This window comes from Microtus oregoni, unplaced genomic scaffold (assembly GCF_018167655.1).
Source record: "Microtus oregoni isolate MIOR12 unplaced genomic scaffold, Mior012 000011F_ref0000422, whole genome shotgun sequence".
NCBI lineage: Eukaryota > Metazoa > Chordata > Mammalia > Rodentia > Cricetidae > Microtus > Microtus oregoni.
This window is the reverse complement of record NW_024543070.1, coordinates 10805871-10821810: the sequence shown is the minus strand read 5'-3', so window position 1 is coordinate 10821810 and position 15940 is coordinate 10805871. Positions and strand designations below refer to the sequence as shown.

Below are 15940 nucleotides of genomic sequence, written 5' to 3'. Positions count from 1 at the left end.
TGGTTCAGGAACTCTTCCCTCCTCAATGCCTGACATTCTAGCAGAAGAATAATGACCGTGGAAGAGAAACGGACATTTGAATGAAAAGAGGAACATCAGTAGATCAGTTTTGAGTTTACTAACAAAGGACTTGGGACTTAGATATTTTGAAAGAAAAACTTTCTTTAAAAAAAATGTGTAAAATATTGAAACTTCATATATTTTTAGAAATTAAAAACTTTATTTTTGAAGCAAGAATTAAGTCCCGTTTCTACTACATACTGGCCTTTAAATTTTAAATGTGTTACTTCGTCTTTTAGAATCTGTTACCATATATGTGTATTGTATATACAAAGAAGCCTTGAATTTGCTTATGTACATATGTATAAACAATGTATCATCTCATTTTTTGCTTCATTACAAAGTTAAATATGCCAGGGAAACTTGCCTGGGAACAACAAAATCTCCATAAAGTCAAGTATGTAATGCTGGAACTCAAAGAGGGTCCTTTTTCTGACTTTGTAGAGACAGAAATGCAAGGTCAAAGAGCTGGAATGGATGATATTTTTCTAAAACTGGGGATTCATTCCTGGTGAATGGCTGGGAGCTGCCTTGATATCTCAGGTTCTGGACGAGTTTGTAAAACAGAACTAGATGTTCAGGATCTGGCTGTCCTTGTTTTGTCCAGCTGCCAGATGGGTGTGCCCTTTAAAACACAAATTTACAGAGACCAACAATTAATATTCTAACTTAGCAACAAAGTGAATACTTTCTACCTTTTCTTTAAAATTTTAATGCTTCTGCACTTGAAAGCAAGAGGGGATTTATAGTAAATTCAGCTGTCAAACAGGTTTGAGAAAGTAGTGAAACAAAATTACAGAAACACACACCCAAAATCTCTAGGTATATAAGCAATAGCTTAGCACCAAATGATGGAATGCATGCAGAACAAAGTCAAGGACGAAGAGAGATGTCACTGTCACTGTGGCCTGGTATTTGGCAGATGCAAAAGACACAGCAGTCACATGCATTTTATCTTATCATTGGTGCAGAGCAAGCTGACCTGAAAAGTGGCAGAGTGTGCCCAACTTTAATTCTGATCATCTGTTGCAGCAGAACTTTTCATTTAATTTACTTATTTTTAGGTACGACATCGTAAATCTAAACACAAGACTCTGTGTGTGTGTGTGTGTGTGTGTGTGTGTATTCTTAACAAAAGTAATCTTCATAGAAATAAAAATTAGTAAAGGACATTCTCATTCACTGCTTCTTCTGAAGATCTTAGTTATCTAATGAGGTTTATCTATTTTCTTTTTGAGAAAAGGCAGTTTAAAGTCAAATATATCAAATGAATTAAGAAATAAAAAGGAACAAATAGAATCCAAGTGGCTTCAAGTAATTCAGGGAAATAGCAGTTAATTTTTTTTTTTTTGGAAACACTATGCCTAGTGGGAGTCACATCAGTGTAGGGTAGCTGAGGATGAAGGTGCCTCAGATTAACGAGGTGTTCACTTGCTGGAGCATCATCATCTTCTGATCTCTGTACTGCTCTCTTTTCATCCCCTGATATTGACTTAGCCCAGTTCACTTTCTTTGTAAAGCCTTCATCATGCTCACCCTCTTCCTCGAGTTCCTTGTTGCCTTTTCCCAAGACATACCCCTAGCCCTACCATAGGTACCTATCATTTACCTGCACATTCTCAGGGTACACTGAGCTCAGTGACAGTTCAAATGATGACCTTCCCAATGGCAGCATGCACAAAGTTTAACACATAATTAGAATGGAGTACTACTCATTAAGGGAGTGTGTCAAAAAGGTGCCGAGTGCTACAAACATGGTACCAAATACATGACTAAAATAAATATAGGACATATATTGATCCTCCATCAATTATCATTAATTATATATCTTTAAAAATTATCTTATTACTTATTAATATGCAAGTGTTTTTCTCTCTGTGTGTGCATGCATGTGTTCAGGGAGGGTAGAGTTCTTGGCTGCCCTGGAGGGAAAGTCAGGCAGTTATAAGAGGCCCCACATGGGAGCTGGGAAGCAAACGAGAACTTGGAAAAGCAGTAAATACTCAAACTGCTGAGCTATCTCTCCAGCCCCACTAATCTATAAATATATTTTGGTCACATTTTCTGAAATAGAGAAACAGATATTACTGTGAATCACTTAATTGTAAAGTGATGACTTGCTTTTGATTAGACAAGACATTAACCGTAGAAACAAAACTTCAATTACCCATTAAGGGCTATCCATAGTGATTATGTCGTGGTCATTTAAAGAGATACTCCATATCAAAATTCTTTTACACTTCCACATTGAACCATTTTCTATGGATCATTAAGGCAGCTAGAGTTTATCCAGAAATCTATCTTTTCAAGATTTTTTTTTTTTTGTGGGTAGCTAAAAAAGGGAATCCTTCCATTACATTCTGGAATCTTTACATTCCTCTAGTGTTTCAAATTCAAAAGCAGAGAAATGAGGCTTAAGGAGGTGGAGTCACCAATCCACGGAGGCACAGAAAACAGGTGTCCTCAGTACAGGTTGAACTTGTACCATCATGATGTCAGCTGATCTTTTCTCCCTCCATAATGCCTCAACTACATTATACCTTCTACACTGAATCCCTGGTTGGCCCTGCCAGGATTTGGGATATGGGCATAAATGATTACAGGTGTACAGTAGCAGCCTGGATGAAGACAAAGTATTAGGGTGCTTAAAACAGGAGGAAAGCTCTTCCCTGAGGAGAAGATGGAAACATGAACACACAAGTGAGTGGTTTTAGATGTCTATCTGGCTTTGAGCAAGAATCAGGATTATGTGCGTTGGGCAGATCTTGATTACAATACCCAAGCCTTATTTCCATCCTTCAAAGCTCATGAAAGAGTAGGCTACGCTCTAGGCTAATCTAATAGTGACTTTCTGAGCTCACATTGGCCACACCTAAGTTAAGAAACAGAGCCAGTAGAGTAAAGAAACTTTCCCAGCCTCGATAACAACAGAAGTTGAGAAAGGCCATGATTGCTGGAGGTGTACAGAAAGCAAATCTACTAACCAAGAGGGAGGAGTTTTGTTTTAGCAAGCGTCATGGTTGAATCATGACTCCAGCTGCTTCCTCATATGCCGTCCTCTGCTCTCCAGCAGTGATAAACGGCTCAGATATAGGACACATATCCTGGCACGGGACTGAGTTCCAGTCTTTTCCTGCTCCCTTGATATGACCATGTCCACAACTGCTTCCATGCTTTTGTTTCATCACTTGTGAGACTTAGGATAATGATGTTTGTCTTCTACCGAAACTATAAATTAGGTATCTATCCAGCACTTAAAATGGAGCAGTAACTCATTTCAACTCAGGAACTGATACTGCTTTTCCGTCTGTATGATGTTTGTTTTTCTATTTCAACCTGAGTTCTCAGGAGATAATTGAGTAAGGGAAGAGTGGGTGTTCTGGAATTCAAACCATATGGTTTGCAGGTAAGCTAGATGTCTGTATGGGTGACAGGGAAATTTCTAGTGCTATCTCTATGGATTAAGTGCAGCAATTTCCACTCTTCCTATGACTGACTTACTGCATAATTACATGAGTCCTTAGATGTTTATTTTCTAAGTGTGCACCGCCCTCTTATTTCACAGGTGGATTTGTACAAAGCAAGCTAGAGTTTGGATGTTGAATAATCCCCCTCCCAAAAGGCCTAGGTGTGAAAGTCTTGATTCCCTACCTCAGTGCTATTAGGGGTTGCAGAGAGACTTTAGCCTTGAGTGTGTGATGGGAAGGTCATTATGGGACTCTGGTTTGCTCCTCTGTCTCTTCTTGACCATGAGGTGAGGGATTCACAGGCCCTTGATATGATGTATTTACTACTTCACGATTGGCCCAAAGCAATGAAACCAGTGCATTAGAAAACGAAACCTTGAAAATCAAGAGTCAAAATAAATGCTTTCTCTTTATAACCTGATTATGTCATGTATTTATAGAGGGGATGGAAATCTAATGGCAGGTTCTAAGGAGAACTGTGGCAGGGACCAGACCTCCTCCTTCCCATTGCACACTGTTTCATGCTACACTTGGATTCCTCCCTTAAAAGCCTCTCAGATGACAAACAAAACAACAATATAGACACTTCAGTGTAATTTTAGAAACAAACTACAATTAGTACAAAGAAGGAACAACAACAACAACAACATAACCCTACCATTCTGGTTGTAATTATTCATGAGTCCCCAAAAATCGATGAATAAAGTAATCCAAACCCTTATTTTCTGTGTCTAAAATGCTATTATTTTGACGTAAAGTATTAGTTAAAATCACCTTAGGAGGTCACTTTTGAAGATGGCTGTCCAGGGTCCTCATCGAGTTCCATAAAGCTTCTTGAAAAAGAGAAGAAAAAAAAGCAGGAGTTATACAGACTTATGGGAATGTTAACAAGATCACACTATTACACTGTCTCATTTCCCCTCATTTCTTTCAATTTGAATTTTTTATTTTCATTATCTTTTTGAAATTGCATCTGCCTTGTTTTCTAGGATAACATCATACTTGTGATCCTCCAGCCTCATCTCTCAGGTAGTCTGGGTTACAAGCCTCTGCTACTGTGCCTAGAACTAAGCTTTCTCGTAGTTGAGGTATAATTTTCTTCTCCAGATGTTGCTATAAGAAAGTGAAGTAAGACTCAAGATTTCCACAATAGTTTATAGTTGTCAAGGTATTTGGGCATGATTATCACTGAACTCAGTAACAAACCTATCAGTTATTGGTCTTTTAATAAACAAAACCCTATAAGTATTATGCATTGTGTACATAAATATGTATCTGTATGTGTTAGCTATGCATACACACATATAGGATGCTAGCACATAAAACAGGATGAGTATATTTGTTTTACTAATTTTTATACTTCTTTTACATGTACAAAAAACTAAGAAAAAAGATGAAACCACATTTTCGCAACATATGGATGATGGATCACAAAGTTCAAAACCAAATTCTCTATAGTGATGAATATATCTCAGGCACACTATCATCTATAGCTAGGAACCAGGGTAGTTTCTGAGAAGATGAAAGATGATGCTAATATATCGTTTTTGAACAGGCTGTAGTCTAATGGAGAGTGGAGACATGTTCAGGAACAGGTCATTTAAAACAAATAGGGGGGCCCTATCATACAGATTCATATTGAGAATGACAACTCCTGATAAGAAACTGTTATTTAACTGTTGATAAAAACTTCCAAAAGGAATCTGTGTCTGCAGAGACTGACTGGCTGATTAGAATTTGAGTATTGTAAACTCAAGTCCAAATGAATCAAAGACCTCAACATAAAGCCAGCCACACTGAACCTCATAGAAGAGAAAGTGAGAAGTGCACTTGAATGCATTGACACAGAAGACCACTTCGTAGATATGACCCCAGCAATGCAGATACTAAGAGAAAAATTTAATAAATGGGACTCCTAAAACTGAAAAGCTCCTGTAAAACAAAGGACATGGTCAACAAGGCACAATGGCAACCTACAAAATGGAAAAATATTTTCACCAACCCCAAATCAGAAAGAGGTCTGATCTCCAAAATATACAAAGAACTCAAAATATTGATCATCAAAAGAACAAATAACCCAACCCAATAAAAATGGAGTACAGACCTAAACAGGGAGCTCTCAACAGAGAAATCTAAAATGGCTGAAGACACTCAAGCAAATGCTCAACATCACTAGTCTTCAGAGAAATTCAAATTAAAACAACTCTGATATTCCATTTTATAGCTGTAAGAATGGCCAAGATTAAAAACACTGATAAAAACTTACGCTGGAGAGGTTGTGGGGAAAGGGGCACACTTATGCATTGCTGGTGGTAATGCAAACTGGTGCAACCCCTTTGGATGTCAGTGTGGTGATTTCTCAGAAAATTAGGAAACAACCTTCCTCAAGACCCAGCAATACCACTTTTGCGTATATATCCAAAGGATTCTCAATCGTACTACAAGGATATGTGCTCAATTATGTTCATAGCAGCATTGTTTGTCATAGCCAGAACCTGGAAACAATCTAAATGCCCCTAGACTAATGAATGGATAAGGAAATGTGGTACATTTACACAATGGAGTACTACAAAGCAGAGAAAAATAATGACATCTTGAAATTTGCAGGCAAATGGATGGAGCTAGAAAACATTATATTGAGTGAGGTAACCCAGACCCAGAAAGACAATTGTCATATGTACTCACTCATAAGTGGTTTTAAAACATAAAGCAAAGAAAACCAGCCTACAAATCACAATTCCAGAGAACCTCAACAACATTGAGGATCCTAAGATAGACATACATGGATCAAATGTTCATGGAAAGTAGTAAAAGACAAGATATCCTGAGCAAATTGGGAGCATAGGGACCATGGGAGAAGGCTGAAGGGTAGGGGAGAAGAACATAAAGGAACAAAGAAAAAAAATGTATAACTCAATAAAATCAATTAAAAAGTAGGAAAAAAAAGAATTCATATGTTGTGGAGATAATGAAATATCACAGTTCCAGAGGTTAATTACTTTATCTTGAGCTAGTTTTAGCCTTCCAGAACAGTCATGATTTACTACCTCCACTCCTGCACCCGAACCTGTGTGGGAAATATTATTGTGTGATAAACCTTTTGGGATCTACTGATTTGGAAAATCACTAGTTTCTACCAATCCAAAAGCTAGGAATGTCATCAGATAGCATCTTTAGCCTATAGAATAGATTCTTCCATCTCAATATATCTGCCTCTCTGATGTACACATCAACATATTTTAAAACTTGCCTTGATTTATGACTTTCTCTGTTCTTTCACATAATACAAACTTCATAAACTGCCTTCATGGGGAATATGAAATTTGGGATAACCTAAATCAGTGCTCCTGAAACATGGTCACTCAAAGTGGCTCTAGAATAAATGATCTCTCACTTTCTTTAAGATGAGAGCAGTTGCTTTGCATCAACAATACAAAGTATTATGAATTCCAAATTACAAAACAAAACACCTAAAGTTTGTAATTGGAGGAGTCTGCAACTTCTTCCCAGAGCTGCTTTTGGAATTGGGCTTTAGAAAGTGATTAGGTTTGCTGAATAAATAAACTGTAGATTTCAGACTAAACTGTTGGCAGAGGGAGGAAAAGCTTATGCAAAAGCATTGAGGGTTCATACAGATATCATGTGTTGTTCAGGCTTAGGTGTCTGATGAGAGGGATAGTGGAGGTAACAGGAATTACAAGAACATCAAGGGCAGACCTTCACCATCAGCTTTAGTCATGTGCTTTGCTGTGTAAGTGGTAGAAATTCCAGGAAGAGTTTCAGGAGTGGTAATAAATGAGCAAATTCATGGGTTTTTAGTTTTTATGATGACATGAGCAAATATGCTTATATCTACATTTATCTGTTTACCTATATTTAACTATCTAAATTTTTTTTTATTTTTTTATTTTTATTTTTTTATTAAGAAAAGGAAAAAAAAGCAAGTTTCTGCCTCCTCCCAGCCTCCCATTTTTCTCCCCCTCCTCCCACCCTTCTCTCCCTCCCCCCACTCCTCTCCCCGTCCCTCTCCAGTCCAAGGAGCAGCTAAATTATAGTTCACATTTTCCCCAAACCCTTTTCTGTGAATATTGATATTCAGACAGAATTATCTTGTTAGCTATTTATAGTTGTCTTTGCATCAGCTCAGCTCATGTTATCTAACCTTAAAGATTGAAGGTTTTTTAAAGAAGGAATTTACAGACTAGATATCATCCTTCATAATTTCCATCCTAATGTTTCATATACAAAGAAAGAAAATGCTTTTTTTGAAAGCCTTCTCTCATGCAACACCTCCACAACACCCGTGGTCTTTCTTTGTGAAGGAACTTTGTAATATGTTTTACATCCTCAACTACATTTGATTGTTTCAACAAGGAATATTTTGCCTTTGAACAAAGACCCTTTGATTTTCATAGTCGAGTTGAAATACACGGGCTTTAGGCATAAGTTCTAAGCTCTTTTTCTTTAACTATTTCATCAAAGGAACAATTATTTACTGATGGACACCATGGGAAGATGCTATAATATTATATTGTACAAGATATACCTATCTGGTTTCTGTGTTTCATTAAGCTACATAAGTGGAAACAAATAATTTTAGATTTTTGTAAGTAATATCACACCATCTCAAAGCAAAGTGACAGGGAACAGTGAGCAGGGAGGGAGAAATTAGCTATAAGAGCATAACAGAATTGTTTTGTGGGGAGGAATTTGAAGATGAGCCACAGAACCAAACAGTGGCCGTGAGAAATACAAAGAGCATTTCAGGCAAAAGGGACCCTAAGGCGGCATGCCTGACCTCACCAAAAGTTCTCCCATCACAGAGCAGGAGTCTGCTCTGAATATGATGAGGAGAAGTATAGACAAGGAGGCAACATTTCTGAGTTCAGAACCTACAAATCCTTAATGGAACAGACAGTAAACTTTTGGGGCGATACAGTGGTGTATCTGACATTTTGCATATGGGGACTTCCCCAGTGGAGAAGTAATTATTCTGTCTCCTTGCTTTGCTATGCTTTGTAGGTGACATTATTAACTACTTTGTATTTTGAATACATCAAATGTCTACTAACTCATTTCTTATAACTTTTCTTCTTGTTTCTATTAATAATCATGAGGAGACAACATATACAAATAACAATTACACAAAATGAAATCATGAAGTAGAATCATCTTTGAGCTTTAACAATGTGTGAAGAAGGTTCATAGGCAGAACCCTATACAACCAAACAAACAGTTTTTAAGCAGATTGAGGACTACAAGAAGAGACCCAACTGCTCCTTTATGAAAATGGCCCTTCATTTGTTGTTGGTTGAGTTTAAGAAGCCGTGTATACTTACCCCAGGAAAACCTGAGAATTCCTATTTAAATAGAATATGAACAGAACTCAGGGTTTGATAAAACTTGAGGGCCAAACTTTGTAGGTGAGCACCTGGTTAGGTGGCTTTTGTGTCAGAATTACCCAGACAGTTTGTTTAAAACTGCACCCTTAGCCTTTCCTGTGAGTAGCTATATTGTAGATGAAGGAGGTCTAATTCAAACATAATTATTCACTGTGTAGTAATAAATCAGAGTTTTGTCAAACTCTCTGCAGGTATCTATGTAAAAATGAATAAAAAACAACAGCTTGCAGCAGTGCAGGCTGAAAGAAGTATGAAGAATAAGGAGAAGTCAAATCAAATGCAAAATATGTTAAATCCAAGGCGTCTTAAGAAGTAGGCTGGGTTGAAGGGGAGGGGAGAGGCAGAGAGGAGAGCAGAGAAAAATGTAGAGCTCAATAAAAATCAATTAAAAAAAGAAATGAAAAAGAAAAAAGAAGTAGGCTGGGAATATTAGAAAGTTTCTGGGTTGGATTATCCTTCATGGTGGCCAACACGCTGCTCCTGAGAGTTTGGCACATTGCGCCTAAAGAGACATCATCAGCTACTTCAACTACCCCTCCTGAACTACTCAAACTAGAAGCCAAATACAGGACTCCATATTCATTATCAAGACCACAACTTCTCTTCCATTTCTTAGTTCTGCATCCTTCTGCCCTCCTTTCATGGCCCTGGGATTTTAAAATATTGTAGAAAGGATCTTGAGGGAGTGCCCTCACTCTAGATCTCAGGGCACTGCATTTGCATGTTAAATGTAACTTAAGGCAGGACGGTTTTTTTTTTTTGTTTCAGTGAAAAAATGAATGCATTTACTCAATTTCATCCATTTTCTTGAGTGTACTAATTTTCTACAGTGAAGCTGGCAAAAGTGAGATTTATCTAATGAGATGGCTTACGATCCCCTGGACATGGAGCGAAGGATGAAATCCACGGCATTCTCAATGATCTCTGAACCCAGGAGGCTTAAGAATTTGGGGAAATCTCCCTCTGCTTTTTTACTGGAGTCATTTGGAGGGTTATCTGCTTTCTCATCTGGGTTGCCTTCTTCATTTGGTTTGTCATCTAAAAACAAACAAAAAAAACCATAAACATAAAAAACTTTCAAATGTGATTCCTTGCAATTTAAAAGGAAAATCTGTTTCTGGTGTTGGATCTGTTGAGTTCCTTGGTATCCACCTGGTACGAACTCCTTAGTTTCATCTTCCTGTCCCTACGCACCCTGTGCTTGTTTGGTTGAAGTCTTTATCTAATTATTACTAAAAACATACAAGTAACAGACATAAGTATCTAAGAAGACAATGGCTACATTTGGTTACCAAGAAAACAAAGCACACAGAGGTACCTCCTTTTTCTTTTTGTAAGATTTTTGTTTGTTCTTTGAGAACTTCATGGATTGTATTTTAAGAGTGTTCATTCCAGCTTCCCCACTTACCACCCTTTCCATGCTCTCGTCCCTTCCCATCCAACTTTGAGATTACTTCTTTTTATTTTTCTTCTCTCGCCATCAAGTCCAGTTTGTGTTTCCTACCTATTTTTGGGAGTTGGACTAGTCCTGGTGTCTGGGCAGCCTGTCAGAGTGAAGTGTTAAGGAAAACGGACTTCTCTCAGAAGCTATCAAATACCAAGAGTTCCTCACCAGTGGTGGGTTTTTTGTCCAGCTTCCCTCTTCTATGCTGAGATTTTATTTTGCTGGCCTTGTGAAGGTCTTTGCATTCTGCCACAATTGCTACAGGTTTATCTATGCATCTGCCCTGGTGTGTCTGGAAAATAATGTTTTCATGATGTTACCACCCACTTCAACATGGGAAATTAATGGTGTGATATGAATTGAATGCCCAATTTGGGGCTGAGCATTCCACAATCTTTTTTCAATGTATGTTGAAAAGCTCTCTCTCTCTCTCTCTCTCTCTCTCTCTCTCTCTCTCTCTCTCTGTGTGTGTGTGTGTATAGGGGTTGTCTCCATATTAATTATCATCTACTACAAATAGAGGCTTCTCTGATTAAAACCGAGAGATGCTCTTATCTACAGGTACAACAATAAGTTGTTACATTGCATCATACTAATGTCAGTGCCAGGTTTGTGATGCAGAAAGCCTAGCTGTCCACGTAATATAGGATACCATTGTTTCCATGGGATTTCTGTGCCAATGGTAATATAAATAAGGAAGATGAAAATCTTCATGGGTAGTTATGCTGTGCACATACCTCTAACAGGCAGTTCACATGCACTGTGCTATTTTTATCTTCATAATTCCATGAGGTAAGACAATTGCTAAGCCAATTTAAACTTGAAGAAGTAGAGTTGGACAGAGATTTCAAAGCTGTTTCAAAGATGAAGAATTGCCAGGTGATAGAAATACAATCCAGGGTCATGTTTGTCTGATATCAAAATTGAGATTTTTACAGTATTCTGTGATAAAACTATGTGCTCTTTGTAGGAAAAGTACACAAACTGTACTTTATTCATGAGAGCAAATGAAAGGTAAATGATAAATAATTTCTGTCAGTTTTGTATCACCTGTTAAGTTTTATGAACAATGGTTTTTACGAATCCTGTGTATTTTTTCTCCCTGGGTAATATTTTAAGATATGCAAATTTTAGCTTATTAGAAGGATAAACTGATAATATTTAGAAAACAGAAGGCTGTGCAAACCATGAGAGCATGGTGCCTATAGGAGTCATGTACCTTATCCTTCATAGCTGAAGGATGCACATGTGTCCCTTGGGTGTTGATGGTCTTCATTCATGAGATAAAAAGTTCCAGTAGAGTGGTATAAACTACAGCGTGTAGCCTTCTTTCTGAATCCTGATAATGAGATGATGCAGGACTTTATTTTTTCATTTTATTAACAGAACTATGGTGCCACCAAACTCTATATAAAAATACTGGATGCCTGAATTGACTTTTTGGAACCCATTTTCCTTGGAGGGATACCTTGCTCAGCCTAGATATAGTGGGGAGGGCTTTGGTCCTTCCTCAAAGCTATGTGCTAGACCTTGTTGACTCCCCATGGGAAGCCTTACCCTCCCTGAGGAGTGGATGGGGTGTGAAGTGCAGAGAAGGTGGAGAGAGTGGGAGGAAGAGAGAGAGTGGGAACTGGGATTGGTACCTAAAATATGAAAAGATTGTTATTTTAAAAAATAATTAATTAATTAAAAACTGGATTACTTATTTGATTTCAGTTGAACATTAGATTATTTTAAAGTTAAGACTAATAAATGTGATATCTCGGATAGACTCACAATAGCCATAATTGGTTGTTAATTTGAAAATTCAAATTCATAAAAAAGTTAGTTTTAATTATTTTTCTAGGCACACACAAATGCTAGAAAAAAGTGAATTTTAGAAAAATCACTTTAAGTGATGTTTAAAAATTGAAGAACTTATCTTGCTCCTGACTCTAGACATTTATGAAATTTAAGATCAGTACTAAGCATTGTTTGTACAAAAATGATTTTTGAGATACACAAAAGTGTTCCATATCTATACTGCTTCCCCACTACAAGTTTTGAGTCATTAGGTCTCAAGTCCTTAGCACTATTTCCCCTAGACTCAGGTGAAGGTCATGTAACCACATCTCTTTCAGGGCTACCAAATGAAGAAAGAAATGTGTTATCTATGTGGTATTCTAAGATAGGAATTGTTAGCAAAAAAATGGCAATAAATTCTGTAAGCATTTATATTTATTATGTCATAGTCAAAGGCTTAACAGGCTCTTTAGTCTGGGATTTATAAGAGATGATAATCAAAGATTCGTTCATCCAACAGTTGAATTTTTCATTAGAACACATTTTGCTTTGGTTTGGTTTCTTTATGAGTAGAGGATATAAAGAACCTTTATTGCTCTCTCTCCATAGACTGGTTCTCCGTGGATACCAGCCAAGTGTAACACAGGAAGTCCCTATACAAAGGAAGAGTCCTCTTTGGCAACACATAACAGTTTTATTCATTTTAATGTAATACTAAATACTAGCTTTTTAATACCAGAGGAGCCGGGGATTAGTGTATGGGAACTCAGGAATCAGTCTAGTCTTTAGTCCATATACATATTCATAGGTATTATTATGTGGTGTGCCACACATTTTATGGTCCTACAATCTGATTTTGTTTTTGTTTTCAACAAAATATTAGCCATATACTTTTGCAAATCACATTTAACCACTGTCTTTTAGTGTCTTCATTGTGATATTGGTAGGAAGAAAAGTATTGTATATATTGTTCATGCTATAATGTGTGTATAGATATATATCCACAGTGTATAAACTACTTATCACAGCAGCAAACCCAGGGTAATCTCACAATAATTGATTTATGGCACTATTAGTATATTATTATTATTATTAACAGCAACAGAATTATAAGTAGCTCGATTTTCCTCTAGCATTTTAGAATATTATGAAAACTTAAAATGCTATTGGAATACCCATAAATCTCAAAACATCAAGGTCCATTATTTAATCTTTTCTCTTTAAAAATAAACACAAAGTAGCATTTATTACATTAAGATTTCTACTAATTTTTTAACTGAATGTGATTATAAAATTCTGAACAAATACAACTGTTTTATTTATATAGATTTCTACATTTTACAAAGTGATTATAAAAGCATGCTCATTTTATCTGTAACATCAAGAGTTATGTGATTAAATGGGTGAGAAAATTAACTAAAACTGGACTTATTTAACCAGTTTTATAGTTTATGGATGAATGAGAATTGTCTTTAGAATGCAAATATCACCCTTCACAGCACTGTTGCTAACTTTGGAAGCAGGGTGGACAAGATATCCCATGTCCCCCTCTGGCACAGGGCTTATGCATCCCTCATCTGCGTTTCCTCTTAGGGTGCCTTGAGTGACCCGGGACTGTGAGTTCTGCTAGCTTACAGGCAATGGGACCTGCTACTGAGCGGCTGGTTGCTCATTCTGCTTTCTGCACCCTGAACAGACACAAAACAAAGATTCATAGCTTCTGCAGACAAAATGATTAATTCCTAAATGACAATGCTGCATGCTGCTTGCAGCCCTCTGTGTGCTTTCATGTGTTTCAAAAGAAACACAAGCTTAGTTGCACTGGGAAGAACCTAGAAACTCAGATTTCACCATCAGAGAACTTTCACGTGTGCTTATACTAAAAGCCAAACCAAAACAAAACAAAAAACCCTTTCCCTCTGCAATCTTAGTTTACTAATCTGCACCAACCGAAGAAAATGGTGCATTTATTAAGTAAGATTATTATGAGAATCTATCATGATTTTATGTGATTCCAGATTTGGGAAGGAAAGCCAGAAGGACTAAGCAAGTTATGGTGGACCTGGGTAAGTTATTTAAGGTATGTAAAGGATGAAACTTAGAATATACATATTCTAAGGTCAGATTTCAATATGTTGATATTAAACTTCTGTTTAAATCAGTGGAGTTCTCTTATTAATCTGCTTTCTTGATATTAGTCACAAATGCTGGCTTAAAAGAACAAAAGCATATGTCTAATGAAAGTTTACATAAAAGTTTTGGTTTTGGTTAATTTTTTATCTAAACTTTTCACAGTAGTTCAAAATACCAAGCTGGTGCATCTGTCTGTCTGCCAGATTGTCTGAAGTACTCAGAAAGTGAGAATCTTCATCTTCTCCTATCTCTATATTAACCCTGCAACTTTCTGTATCACTTTGGATTTTTCTGATACTTTTGGTCTTCTTAAGTTTTTTTTTAAGCCCCCTCTCTGCCTCATGTCTGCCTGCGACCATGTATCCATTCTCTACACTAATAACTCAAATACCATTACTTATTTTTCCTCAGCTAAGGTAGACAAAGATACACACACACAAGCATACGTGCATGCACAAACACACGTGTATATGTGCTGAGATATACAAACTGCCTGAGGTGTTTTTCTTTTAAACTCTAATGAAACTGAACTTGAACTTAAAAATAATTTATACATGATAACAACAGCATTTAATATTTATTTAGTGATTTTTATTGACCAGGCACTATTCCAAACTTTTGCCTATTTTATTTAAATTTCATGATACATATGAGATTGACAGCCTTTAATGTTCCTTATTTGTACCACATCTAGAGGTATTAAGTATTATGCCTAATATACATTTATAAATTTATATTTCCATTATAGAGTGCTATTGAAAATTATATTTTCATCTTCATTAAACATTATTTGTTATAATCATCAAAACACCCCACAGACAATATTCAATGAATTTATAATGTAATAGCATCCCTTCACCATTTAAGAATATAAGAAAGGACTCATTCCAAACATCATATATTTACTAAGATGGAGGATACAACCAAAATCAAGCTTAATAAAATTGCTTTCGGAATTAGATGTGTTTTCAGGCTCCCAGCCCAGGGTTCTTTCTGCAATGCCAAAATGCCCCTCCCCTTTTATATTCTGTGCCAGCTTCCACCCATCACTAACTATGCCCAAGCTTCTGGGCTGTGATCAGAAACACTTACCTGCCTGGCTTGTCAGGATTAGGGCACACAGTCCCAGGACAACAGTCAGTCGCAGAACTGAGAAAGCCATTCCTGTTGTCCTGGGTATTGGTGCAGATAAATTGCTTAGATGCACCTGAATCTTTGCTCCATTTATAGGACAGTTGTGGTGACATCACCTGCTGTGGAATTTAGGCTGTTGCACAAGACGTCTACACAGCTTGCTCTGAGATCTTCAACAACAGGCTCAGCCCTGTCTTTCAAAATCAAAGCAATTTCTTTCTTTTTAAAACATTTCGTTCGTTTACAAAGGACTGGGTTTCATTTAGGCATTTTTCAAAGAAAATTTGCCTTTGTCGTTTCTTTTACCCTCTTATCAATTCTCCTCCATTCTCCCTTGTTCCATCCCTAATAGCTTCCTATCAATTTTCAAGTCCTATGCGACTTTTTTTTTATCCCCTCCTTCTCATTACTTCTGCCTCTTGTTCCCCTCTTCCAGCTGCCTGTCTAGTTTCATAGTTTACACTACCCTCACAACCGCGCATTTACATTTGTGTTAACATTGAAAGTTTAGATTTTCT

General features: G+C 36.9%; 1 protein-coding gene across 1 annotated transcript; it reads right to left on the bottom strand.

Annotated features, from left to right (window-relative positions):
* Positions 1-561: 561 nt before the first annotated feature.
* Positions 562-15450, bottom strand: LOC121453153 (uncharacterized protein C5orf46 homolog). The gene is made up of 4 exons (XM_041659669.1): positions 15381-15450; positions 9802-9967; positions 4302-4360; positions 562-685 (listed from the first exon to the last, which is right to left on the bottom strand). The coding sequence occupies exons 1-3, from the start codon at positions 15448-15450 to the stop codon at positions 4303-4305; spliced, it is 294 nt and encodes a 97-aa protein (XP_041515603.1). The 3' UTR covers positions 562-685; position 4302.
* Between the last annotated feature and the right edge of the window lie 490 nt (positions 15451-15940).

Excerpts from the sequence above, each read along its gene's own strand:
- LOC121453153 (XM_041659669.1), bottom strand. The coding sequence starts at position 15,450 with ATGGCTTTCTCAGTTCTGCGACTGACTGTTGTCCTGGGACTGTGTGCC. Across the intron at positions 9,968-15,380 it reads AATCCTGACAAGCCAGGCAG|ATGACAAACCAAATGAAGAA; the intron begins GTAAGTGTTTCT and ends GTTTGTTTTTAG. Across the intron at positions 4,361-9,801 it reads CGCTCCATGTCCAGGGGATC|AAGCTTTATGGAACTCGATG; the intron begins GTAAGCCATCTC and ends CTCTTTTTCAAG.